Source organism: Mirounga angustirostris, unplaced genomic scaffold, assembly GCF_029215605.1.
Source record: "Mirounga angustirostris isolate CCGP_5_RB_7025 unplaced genomic scaffold, mMirAng1.0.hap1 SCAF_2, whole genome shotgun sequence".
Lineage (NCBI taxonomy): Eukaryota > Metazoa > Chordata > Mammalia > Carnivora > Phocidae > Mirounga > Mirounga angustirostris.
The window spans coordinates 175,817,984-175,831,181 of NW_026991710.1; the positions used below are offsets into that span (position 1 = coordinate 175,817,984).

General features: G+C 35.5%; 1 protein-coding gene across 2 annotated transcripts in view; it reads right to left on the reverse strand.

The window, feature by feature from the left end:
- The window catches only part of TNKS (tankyrase), a 202,005-nt gene that overhangs the window by 159,348 nt on the left and 29,459 nt on the right, over positions 1-13,198 (reverse strand). For both annotated transcript variants that reach the window (XM_045879767.3, XM_045879766.3), the window contains exon 2: positions 12,246-12,470. In XM_045879767.3, the coding sequence (XP_045735723.1) occupies positions 12,246-12,470 (225 nt within the window). The remainder of the gene's footprint in view (positions 1-12,245; positions 12,471-13,198) is intronic.

A 13,198-nucleotide genomic window follows, 5' to 3' on the forward strand; every position in this document is an offset into this window, starting at 1 on the left:
TCCTGCTTCCAGTTTCCTACTTCTCCAATCAAATCTACTCAACACAAAGTGGATTATGCTTCCTTTAATACAAGTTTGATGGCTTCCTTACAACCAAATCACTGGCTACAGAATTTTTTATAACATGAACAGAATTCGGTAAGAGCAGGGAGGTAATTCAATGAATTCAATCACTATTCTTAATCAGAAAGTGTTAACCAGAAGATTTAATATCAAATTAATGATATTTAAATAATAAAATTAAATCATTTGGGATAAATTATAAAGATTACGAAAAATTCAACTGTTTGATTTCCAAAAATGTAACATGGAACATTTTCTCACTTGAGATAAGAGGAGTCTATTCAAGCATTCACATCAATTTTATTACTTAAAATACCCCATCAGTTTATATTAAACCTTCAAATAATTATTTTTTTGGACCAAGTATATCACCATCTATTTTGATGCCATAAGCATTTTTTAAATCCTGTTTTATTCACCAATGTATAAATCTAAATGCCTAGCAAGTGCCTGGAACAAAATAGGCACAAATAATACCTGGTAAAGGAGTAAATGTTTGAAAACAATAAATAGAATTTATTTATTATCTATAATAGTCAGACACTGTAAACAACCAAAATGTGCCTCAGTTGATGGATGGTATATCAACACCAGGTAATACTAATCAGCAATTTAAAAAAACAAAAACAAAAAACTGAAAGGCATTGTGCAGAGTGGAAAAAAAGAGCTAATTTCAAAAAAATCACATACTGTATGATTCCAGCATTCTCAAAATGACAAAATCATACAGACAGAAAGCAGATTAGTAGTTGGTAGGGGTTAAAGGATGGGTTTTGGGGATCGACCATATAAAGGGATTCCATAAAGAACGAGAGGGATCTTTGTGATAATAGTTCCATATTTTGATTGTAGTGGTAGTTACATGAATTTCCAAATGTGATAAAATGGCACAGAACTATACACACAATGTACCAATACTAGTTTCCTGTGTTTGGTATTATACTATAAGTCCATAAGGTATAACCAATGGGAAAAACTAGGTGAAGGATACATGGGATCTTCTTGTACTATTTTTGTGACTTCCTCTGAATCTACAATTACTTCAAAATAAAAAATGGAAAGTATATAATAGATGCTTCTTATTATGTAAAGTTTTAAAGAGTCAAATACAATAAAGCAATATGATTTTTAAGATCTGTCATTTATTGGGAAACAACAATCTAGCAAAGACAACACACTAGAACTTCTTGAGGCACTGATGTAAAAGTTTTATCAACTCATTATGCAAAAATTTATAGATTCAGCAGTATTAGAAAGAGATGAGAACATGTATTTTCTCTTTAATAAGCATTTTATAATTTTGTGAATATTTTGTATTATTTAGTCTTGGGGTTCTACAGTACACAACTGATGGATTCCTAGGCCATCCTAGCCAGTGTCAGCTTATAAGAAGTTAAGAGCTAAAAGCTTAACTTCACCTCCTACTCAAATATCAAACACATTTATGTCCCTATAAGAAGTCCCATACAGCCTTATCAATCACCATTGACTAATGGTGACCAACTCCACTCCAATTAATGGAGGGGAAAATAAGATACAACATAGTGATTTAGGGGGCAGAAAACTTCCTAAATACAAAAATGGGTGAGATAAATCCACGTCTCCAATGCACCCAACATCACCAAAGACATGTTCCTCTGCAACTTTTAACCGATAAAGAGATATTAGTAGAGGTTTTCAGTGGGGAAAAATAGTCTTATAATTTCAAGAGACTCTATCAGTATAACATCAGAAAATCATAATCATCAATAAAAATATTCAAAAAAAGAAAATTAATTTTGAACTTAAAAAGTTCTTGGAGCAATAAAGCATGCCTATGCTTGCCTGTGGGAGATTTACCAGGAAAACAAAGTAGTATAGACACAAAGTCGCTGCACTCACAATTGGAAAGGCCAAATTTAATTCTGTACATGCAGAAAAATAACCCCAAAGGAGTATTTATAATACAACTTTATATTAGGAGTTTGGTTTTATATTCTAATGTTTATCAAGGCATATACCTATATTTTTAGTTATATGAAAAATCTTAGTATTTTTATGGTAAGAAATGGGTTTTCTGATACAAAACCTCATATTATAACTGATACTCAAGAACCAATAAATGAGGAACTGGAGGGTATTATGTTGAGTGAAATAAGTCAAACAGAGAAAGACATGTATCATATGATCTCACTGATATGAGGAATTCTTAATCGCAGGAAACAAACTGAGGGTTGCTGGAGTGTGGGGTGGGGTGGGAGGGATGGGGTGACTGGGTGATAGACACTGGGGAGGGTATGTGCTCTGGTAAGCGCTGTGAATTGTGCAAGACTGTTGAATCTCAGATCTGTACCTCTGAAACAAATAATGCAATATATGTTAAGAAAAAAAAAGAAGAAGAAGAAGGTAGCGGGAGGGGAAGAATGAAGCGGGGGAAATCGGAGGGGTAGACGAACCATGAGAGACAATGGACTCTGAAAAACAAACAGGGTTCTAGAGGGGAGGGGGGTGGGAGGATGGGTTAGCCTGGTGGTAGGTATTGAGGAGGGCACATTCTGCATGGAACACTGGGTGTTATGCACAAACAATGAATCATGGAACACTACATCTAAAACTAATGATGTAATGTATGGGGATTAACATAACAATAAAAAAAAAAGAACCAATAAATGAAATAAAATAACTCAAAAGGGAAGGAGCCAGTGTCATGTGGTTGGCCATTTGACCAGCAATTTAGCACCTAAACATTTCCTTCCAGAATTAACATTTAAGGGTTCCCCTACTAAATTACAAAATTTCCTTTTCTCAAGGAAAGCTAAAGCAAACTACAGCACACAAATAAAGCTATCAACAAACATTAACAGACAAATCCCCATCACCGTACCAAGAGAGTTTGCCCTGCATTCAGTTCTCTGTGACAATAATACCAATAACTACTGATTCTTGTCATCTTTTCCCCATCCCCATTAACCTATTCCCTCACATCCTCACATTTTCCTACTCAAATTTGAAATGAAACTATGAGATTTCAATATTACCTTTCCTTTGCTTTCTGGATCACCGAATAAATATCAAACTACTCATTAGAGTTTGAATGGTCTCAAAGCACTTCATATAGTAAACCTTTACAATGGTTACTTGACTCATTTTAGAAACACATGACACACAAGCGCAGAAAATGAAGATCTGCCCTCAGTGATTTAGAGGTAGACAAGAATGAAATCTTGAGGCCCTCATTAGTCTTCAGTTCAATCTAAATATTTAACTGAGCCTCACATTGAAGACAATAAAATTTCCATTTTTAAATATAAGAAATAATTTGGCTGTCAAGTTATACATTGTTTTTCAAATTTCTATTTTGTAGCATCTGAGGACAATGATGACAAAGAAAAAGTTTCGTATAAATAACTGTATAAGGACAAGGACTCTTCATGCTGAATTTAATACAAAACCTCTTTTGTTTTAAAATGCTGTCAGTCATATTATTTAACCCAAATCTGGAAATACTTCAAATAATTTAAGTACAAATATGAAACCACTACATATTTATTAATCTACCTTATTATAATTATTTTAAGAATACATACAAGTATTATCCTTCTCTACCAACATTGTTACTTACCGTAAGTGGCCGCAACTTTTAAGTACTATCAAGAAAGCAGTTTAATTTTATCAAGAAACATTCTACTACTTTCTTTAGAAAATGTCAAATCTTAATAAACTTTGAAAAAGTACTTTCTATTACTATTAAAATAAATTATCACAAGTTCAATGGTTTAAAACAGCAACACAAATTTGTTATTTTAATTCTAAAGGTTCAAAGTTAAACACCTGTCTCAGTGGGCTAAAATCAAGGTGCTAGCAGAGCTGCATTCCATACTGGAAACTCTCAAAGAGAATCCATTTCCCTGCTTTTTCAATCTTCTAAAGGCCCCTGCATTCCTGGGCTCAAGGCCCCCTTTCCCCATCTTCAAAGCAAGTAATGGCTGATTGAATCCTTCTTACAATGCATCACTGACTTCCTTCCCTCCAATTTTAAGGAACCTTGTGATACTTGGGGCCCACCAAGATAATCCAGGATAATCTCTTCATCTCTTGGTTAACTGACTGGCAATCGCAGTTCCATCTATAACCTTAATTTCTGTTTGCATGTAAAATAAAATATTCCTAGTTTCCAGGAATTGAGATGTGGACATCTTTGAGCCATTATTTTGCCTACTACATATAGCTTGTCCCTCTTATAGTTTTATGTTTTAAAAGCACAACTATAACACACATGACCCTCTACCATCTCCTATTATTTCTATAAAAGAACAGCAAGGTAAAAATAAATAGAACAGTTCCATTATTTCCATTTGATAAATGAAGTAATTAAGGCACAGAGAGTAATCTGCCCCATAATCTGTTCCAAGTCAAAGTGCCTGCTAATGAGAGATCCAAGAGTGGTCACCAGGTCCCCTGATTCCTATTTTATTGTTCCCTGCAGTGGACCACAATAATCTTCACTACTCTAAGAGCAAAATCTCCCCTACTGCTGATAACTCCTTTGTTCATTTTTATCAGGCCACAATTTAACAAGTCATCAACTGGGTTATTTATCACTTAATTTCACACACACACACACACACACTCATACATATGTGTGTATGTTAATACAAAAATTACATAAACTGTATAATGTAATAATGTCTGCTTTAATTTTTTTCTGAACCAGGATCTTAACCAGGTTAATATGTTACACTTGACTGAATGAACTTAAGTTTTATCCAGTTGAATGCTCACCAACTAAGGCATGCCCTTTTCTATGGCAAAGAAAGAGAAGAACAGATAAAACACAATTATATAACAAAGACTCTCCAAATGGTAAATAATGGGCAAAGAAAAGCAGAAAACCTATTACATATTAAATAATTAACAGAAATTCTAAACTGGGGTAAGAAAAAATGAGAACTGTACTTAAGAATTTTTATTAATTCATTTCAATAGTTAACTTTAATTACGGTATTAAGTGATACTCTGTATAGCTGACCTAATCTCTCCTAATAAACCAATTAATTTGCTTAAAGACTTCTTAAAAAATACCATCACATCTCTATTTTCTCTTGCATTTTTCAATAAATATAAAAATATCTGAATCAATATTAGGTAATACAGTAGGGATATTATTTCTGATCATGTTATTTTTCCACTAACATGAGAGCAGTTACCAATTACTGAGCATATACTGCATAGATATTACACAAAGGTACTTCATTTGCATTCTCTCATTTAATCCCCTTAACAACTATATGAAGTACAGTTATTACTGCCACTTTAATAACTAAAAGAGAATAAGTAACTTGCTCAAAGACCCACATCTTTTTGACTCCAACTGGTATAATATAATGCCACTGAGCCTGAAAATTTTTTTAAAGTGCTAATTGTTAGACTTTAAGTAGCAGTTTCAATTTGAGGTTTCCAAGTAAGATATATATATAGTAAGGATCCTCTTAGTCTTTGCATGTAAGACAAATGAAGTCAAGCATTATTTGAAAGTACCGAGAGACAGAAAAAAGCAAGTGACAGGAGCTTTGTTTCTAAAAAGTAACGTCATTTGCTCTATTCAGCCTCTCATACTCCCAAAAAAGCTGAAGAACTTCTCTTTATCAAGAGAATTTCAGTTTCTTTTCTTCCAGTAGTCCTTAGAAGGTATTCCACTGACTTCAAGCTTCAAGTGTTGTAAATGGAAAGTCCTTTGCTTAATTCCACCCCTCCCCGCTTTATAGGCAACTTATTCTTTCTGCTTGGAAAACTTTAGTATATACACATATGTCTTCCTCAGTGTGCCTTTTCTCATCAATACAGCATGGAACTCTGTAGCCTCTTCAATCTCAAGACTTGGGTTTTTCCAGCTTATCATTTGTTTAATTATTACTGATCTCTTCTATCAGTTATTATTATTTTTTTTCTTTTTCCCTCCTGAAACTCCTATCACATGTAAGGTTTTAAAAGAATGTTGACTTCCTGGGTCTATTTACCCTTTTCTTCATGACTTCTTGATGCTAACATTTTGCTCTGTATTTGGGGTTATTTCTCACGTGATCTTCTAGGGTACTAATGTGGATTTTCTTTAATTCATATTGAATGTCTTACTTTGGAAAAATATTAGATTGTTTTGGTCTCAGGAAGCTTCTTCCATATTACACTTTAATTTCCCCGAGGGAATCTTTTTATTTTTTCATTCAGGTGATGTTTATCCAACCCCTACAGCAGTTCTGGGTATATATTCCAATTGTTCAATCTTTCCCTTTGAGAATTTTTCATTTGGTTTACTGGGCTTTCATATCTAAATGCTGGGTATTCCAAGAAGTGAGAATCCCACAGGTGTTACAAAACCACACTCCTCCATTATCACTGAAATTGCTTGGGAAGTCAGCACACTGTCCCATGCCTGCTGAGGAACCCAGAATTCTCCAAAGGGAACATGCTCTGCCCCCTTCTCCCTTGAGAATCAGAGAGTATAAGAAGAGATGGGAGTCTGGTATAAATGCAAATAGTGTGGATCATGGGAATTATATAAAGATTTAAGATATTTCTTTATTATCTGAGGCCCCATCCTGGAAATTCCACCTAGCTACCTTCTCAAGATCTCTGTTATCAGTTATATTCATTGGGAAAAGACAGAAACCAATTCTGTCTACCTTAATGGGGCGGGACCACTACCAACACTGCAGGAAAAAAAACTGCTGCTATGAATGATTCCTTAATATCTCTAAGTCTTTGTACTCAAAATTCTATAATATAGAAGGGGGTGTCTGAGTGACCAAAACAAGGCCATCCCCGTCTGCCAGTGTAGAAAAAAGAAAGGTCTGACTCCATAAGCTTCTGTATTTCTCCCCATAATGATCACTCATTGTTTTAAATCTCTAAAATCAGAAAAGCAGTCAGATACTAGCTAGCCAAAACTAAAAAAAAAGACAAATGTCCATTAAGACTCCCAGACTTGAGGCGTCTGAGTGGCTCAGTCGGTTAAGCGTCTGCCTTCGGCTCAGGTCATGATCCCAGAGTCCTGGGATCGAGCCCCGCATCGGGCTCTCTGCTCTGCGGGAAGCCCACTTCTCCCTCTCCCACTCCCCCCGCTTGTGTTCCATCTCTCGCTGTCTCTCTCTCTCTGTTGAATAAATAAAATCTTAAAAAAAAAAAAAAAAAAAGACTCCCAGACTTTATGTCAATTAACTTTGAGAAAAATGTTTCTACAACTTGCTTTTTTTTTTTTTTTTTTTTAAAGATTTTATTTGACAGAGAGAGAGGGAACACAAGCAGGGGGAGTGGGAGAGTGAGAAGCAGGCTTCCTGCAGAGTAGGGAGCCCGATGTGGGGCTCGATCCCAGGACTCTGGGATCATGACCTGAGCCGAAAGCAGACGCTTAACCGACTGAGCCACCCAGGTGCCCCTCTACAACTTGCTTCTAAAATGGAATTTCAAAGCACCAACACTTGGATAGTCTCAAAAAAAAAAATCTTATGACATATATTCAGAAAAGAAGATGTCATTTATTTTAATTTTTGGTGACTTTATATCTGGGAGTAGAGAGAAGCAGGGAGAAATGAATAGGTTCTAAAGGTAGAAAAAGTGTTAATTTCTAAAGTAAATTGGATTTGTTAAATATAATATAAAAATTATATCATCAGCATTAATATAATGAATCAAGACCTCTGTCTTAAGTAGTTGGTTTAATTATACAAGCATTTAAAGCTGATTTTTAAAATCAACTTTATTTTGATCTTTTTGATGGTAGGTAAATAGCATCTAAGAAACACATGGGATAGACTTTTTTTTTTTAAAGATTTTATTTATTCATTTGAGAGAGACAGGGAGAGAGCATGAGCAGGGGAAAGAGGCATGAGCAGGGGAAAGAAGCGAGGCAGAGGGAGAAACAGACTTTCCGCTGAGCTGGGAGCCCGATGTGGGGCTCGATCCCAGGACCCCGGGATCAGGACCAGAGCCGATGTCAGACGCTTAACCATCTGAGCCACCGAGGCACCCCAACTTTTTGTTTTTTAACTGGAAATCTGTACCCCTTAATCCCCTTCACCTGTTTCACCCATACCACCACCCGCCCCCCTCCGCCCCACTGACTTCCCCTCTGGAAACCACTAGTTTATTCTTGTCTTTATGAGTCTGTTTGTTTTTATTTGTTTGCTTTGTTGGGATAGACTTTTAAATTGGCCCTTAAAAAAAGGTCAATATAGGGCAAACAGAAGAAACTAGGAAATCTACATTACACAGCAGTCAGAATTCAGGTTGAGATCTTAGCAATAGTAATAGCAATTAATAATAGCTATTACACCTGTCAGAATGGCTAGACTCAAAAAGACAGAAAAATAACAAGTGTTGGTGAGGATGTAGAAAAAAAAGAACCCTCAGGCCCTGTTGGTAGGAATGTAAATTGGTACAGCTACTATGAAAATCAGTATGGAGGTTCCTCAAAAAATTAAAAATAGAGGGGCACCTGGGTGGGTCAGTTGGCTAAACATCCAGCTCTTGATTTCGACTCCGGTCGTGGTCTCAGGGTATGAGATTGAGCCCCATATTGGGCTCTGTGATCAATGGGGAGTCTGCTTCTCCCTCTTTCTTTCCCTCTCCTCCTCCCCCTGCTCGCATTTGCTCTCCCTCAAATAAATATATCTTTAAAAAAATTAAAAATAGAAATATCACATGATTCTATAACTCTACCATTGGGTATCTACCCAAAGAAAATGAAAAAACTACTTCAAAAAGATATATGCACACTATGTTTATTGATTATTTACAATAGCCAAGATATGAAAGATATGACAGATGAATGGATAAAGATGATGTGGTATACATATATATATACAATGGATTATCACTCAGCCACAAATAAGGATGAGATCTTGCCATTTAGAACAATATGGATGAACCTAGAGGGCATTATGCTAAGGGAAATAATCAGGCAAAGATGAGTACCACATGATTTCACTTATATGTACAATCTAAAAAACAAAGCAAACAAGTAAACAAAAAGCAGAAACAGACCTATAAATACAGAGAACAAACTGATGGTTGCCAAAGGGGAGGGCAGTGGGGGGATGGGAAAAATGGGTGAAGGGGAGTGAAAGACACAGGCTTCCAGCTATGGAATGAATAAGTCATGGGGATAGAAAGTACAGCAAAGAGGGGGCGCCTGGGTGGCTCAGTTGGTTAAGCGACTGCCTTCGGCTCAGGTCATGATCCTGGAGTCCCGGGATCGAGTCCCACATCGGGCTCCCTGCTCGGCAGGGAGTCTGCTTCTCCCTCTGACCCTCCTTTCTCTCATGCTCTCTGTCTCTCATTCTCTCTCTCTCAAATAAATAAAATCTTAAAAAAAAAAAAAAAATTAAAAAAAAAATTTAGAAAGTACAGCAAAGAGAATATAGTCAATGGTATTGTGATAAATAGCACTGTATGGTGACAGATGGTACCTACACTTGTGGTGAGCACAGCATAAAGTATAAACTTGTCTAATCACTATGTTGTACACCTGAAACTAATGTAACATATATCAACTACATTTCAATTAAAAAAGATAGCAATCAATATTTACTATTTAACATTCACTATATCAAGTACTCTAAGTACTTGTATCATCAGCTAATCCTCCCAAGAACCCAAGTATTCCCATTTCACATACAACGAAACATGGTAGTTAAGTGGCCCCTCATCTCATACACAGCTGGTAACTGGTCAGGTCAGGATATAAGCCCAGAACATGTGCTTTGAAGCAACCATCCTGCCGCCTCCCTTAAGCCAGTGATAACGTGCCTTGGCTCTACCTTTATAGCTATCAAAAGTATTCACTATTGTACCTCACATATAGAGATACGATTAATATGAAAACAATCAGGCCAGCATTTCATCATCCAGGCAAAAACCCTTCAAAAGTTAATTCTGCACACTAATCTCTCAAAACCATCAGACTCAAGCTTTCAACCAGTTGTCCCAAAGTGGAAATCTGCCTAAGAGTAACATTTCAGTATCCCTTAACTATACTCAAATTCAGAAAGTATGATATATAAACTATCAGAGGCTTTGGTATATTTGGCTTCCTAATAGGTTCCTGAAAGCTAATTAAATGTATAAAAGGGTCTACAACCAATCTTGTTTCCCATAACTATTTTAATAGTAGCTGTAGCCTCAATTATATTTTGATTATAGTTTGAAGGTGCCCTTTCCCTTTCCTCAACTTTTATAAGACACAAGAAGTTAAACAGAAGGGAAGCAATATGTGCCAAAGTACACTGAGGACTGTGGGGCTGGAGGACTATGGGGATGCATTCTTTAAAAATTCAGGTCCTACATCTAGTCTTTTATTTCAACAGAACCTAGATAAAAGGAGCGTTTTCATTACATACTTTTGGGAGGGGGATTAAGGAGGAGGAGGAAAGAATATTAATTTCAATAAGATATTAAAAGCACTGATACAATGAAAAATTCAGAGGCGGTACAGGTAAGAAAATAGAACATGGAAGCCTAGAAAGGATAATAATTCAAGAAGGTGAAAACTATATAAAATTCTATGACTAATGACAAAAATATCCAACATATATGACAAGGTAAAGCAAGAAGGAATGAAGATAGGGAAATTTTAAGTCTAGATTAGGTAAGAATACATATCAAGTTCAATAATAATTATCACATGGTAACTTACCACAACTTAAGAGGTTTTGTGGTCAGAGAGGATATTTATAAGTTCAAGCTTTTCAGGGTAGTTTTATGTAATGACTTAGCCCAGGATGTGGTGTTTTAGTGAAAGACTTAGGAGGAAATGGGAGAATCAACTGAAAATGGAAGATCTCAAAGATCGAAAAGGACCAGGGTATCCAAAGGCTCATATCAACGGATGTGGAAGTGACAAAAGATAATGGCAGAGAATGTGATAAAGAAGTTGTATGTCAGGCATTGCAATAATTTGAGGGAAAATGAAAAACATACTGGAGGATGGAACAGATAGCTATGAAGAGAGAGAAAATCTTTTTTTTTAAATTTTATTATGTTATGTTAATCACCATACATTACATCATTAGTTTTTGATGTAGTGTTCCATGATTCATTGTTTGCGTATAACACCCAGTGCTCCATTCAATACGTGCCCTCTTTAATACCCACCACCAGGCTAACCCATCCCCCCACTCCCCTCCCCTTTAGAACCCTCAGTTTGTTTCTCAGAGTCCATAGTCAAGAGAGAAAATCTTAATAACCACACCACTATGTATCTTTAAAAATGACATATATATTTGAGTTTTATGATAAAGATAAACGTGAAAGATTAAACTTGAAATGGATGTCATCCCAGAAGACAACAATTATGTAAATCAACCTGCCATGTACTAAACAAACATCCACCATCTTGAAGGTCAAGAAATAGATACACTCAAAAGACACTATGTTGGTCTTCTGGAAGGTTGTTTTAGATTTCAAAATGAAAGGTGTACAATAAAGCAAAATCTAATGTAAGACTATAAGTAAAATCATACACACACACACATTTAGATAAATATAAAAGAGAAAGAAATGTTGATTGAATACAATTTCATATCATCTCGAAATTTAAAATGGTTGAAAAGTTCAATTTTACTTGAAATTGCTTTTTTCCTAGACTATGGCACATGTTGAACATATTAAGCTTTGTACTACTGTATCTGAACCACTCACTCAAAGCTTTCCAGTGCTAATAGCTGGTGTTCACTTTTAGCAACATAAAGAAAAAGATTTTGCCTTAGTGCTAGATGATTTTCCTTAAATCAACCTAAAGCATCCAAATACGTCATCCAATTCAGTAAGAACTTACTTTATAATGGCTCTCATTTGATGCTAGGATGGAAAACTGCAGTCTTTTAAAGAGACTGTAGATTAACTAAATTTGTAATAGTAATCCATCAAAATTTAGTTCCACATCAGTTAGCATTTGACTTGAATTCGGAGAGTTAATGCTGTGAATCCTGTTCTTAACCAACTTTATATTGCCATCTCCCTACTTCTCTTTTGATGGAAGAAAATAAGTGCTTCTAAGAATATGAAGTAATAAAGCCTTCTTATTCTGAGAGAACACTATTTCCACCACAATAAAAATTAATAAAAAAGAAAAAATGGTAAACCTTTATTTAAAATATTATACCTGTCAGGTTGATCTTACAACTGAGATATTATCAAATAATACTTACCAATACATACATCAATTTTCCCTTTAATAGCAGCTTCATGCAGAGGGGTATAGTTCCAGTTATCCCGGGCATTTGGATCAGCTCCTTGACACAGTAACAGACTCACAACCTCAGCATGGCCAAAAGAACAGGCATTATGAAGTGGGATGAGACCTCCGTCATCACGAGCATGGACGTTAGCACCCATCTGTAGTAAGTGTTCTACAACATCCTTCCTTCCAAACCCTAAAAAGAAGGATAATATACATTGAAGCAATTCTGTAAAAAGAACCATTAATATTTCTTTATTTTAGTATATGTGCTGCCGAAGCGAGCACAATATTTCTTTAATAATACTAACAAATGTGAACATTTGTAGTACTTCCTTCTATAGCAAAAAGGGTTAAAAAAAATGGCTACCATTCAAATCGATTCTCTCCTCTTATAGAACTCAGAACTAAGAAAGCTCTTCCTTAAGTCTTTGGGCAGTTCATTCAAAAGACATTTTTTTTTTTTTCCAAAAGACATCTTCAACACATTTTATGTGCTGGGCAACTCTGCTAGAAATACAAAATGAACAAGACTCCAGTCCAAGGCATTCATTTTCCCCTCATGCTTCACAAGAAAAAATTAATATGTATAAAATCCATCTATTTTAAGAAATAAAGGTTATTTAAATACTGCTGACAACTAAAACAAATTACAACACTCAACATTATACCAGAAAAACTAGAGAAGAACGTATGGATACCAGAAATAAGTGGTAATAGTTTGGCTATAAGAACTTTGAAAAGGAAGAACTAAAGATAAAATGTCAAAATATCTACTCTTGGGACTGATGGCCAAACTAAAAGTAAAACAATGTAAGCTTGGATTTAGTGAGTCTGAGGAAACAGTATGACAAACAAGTGGGAACAAGAAAGACAGAACCAGAAAACTGGTAAGAAGCATCACAATTTTCAGACAGAAAAAGT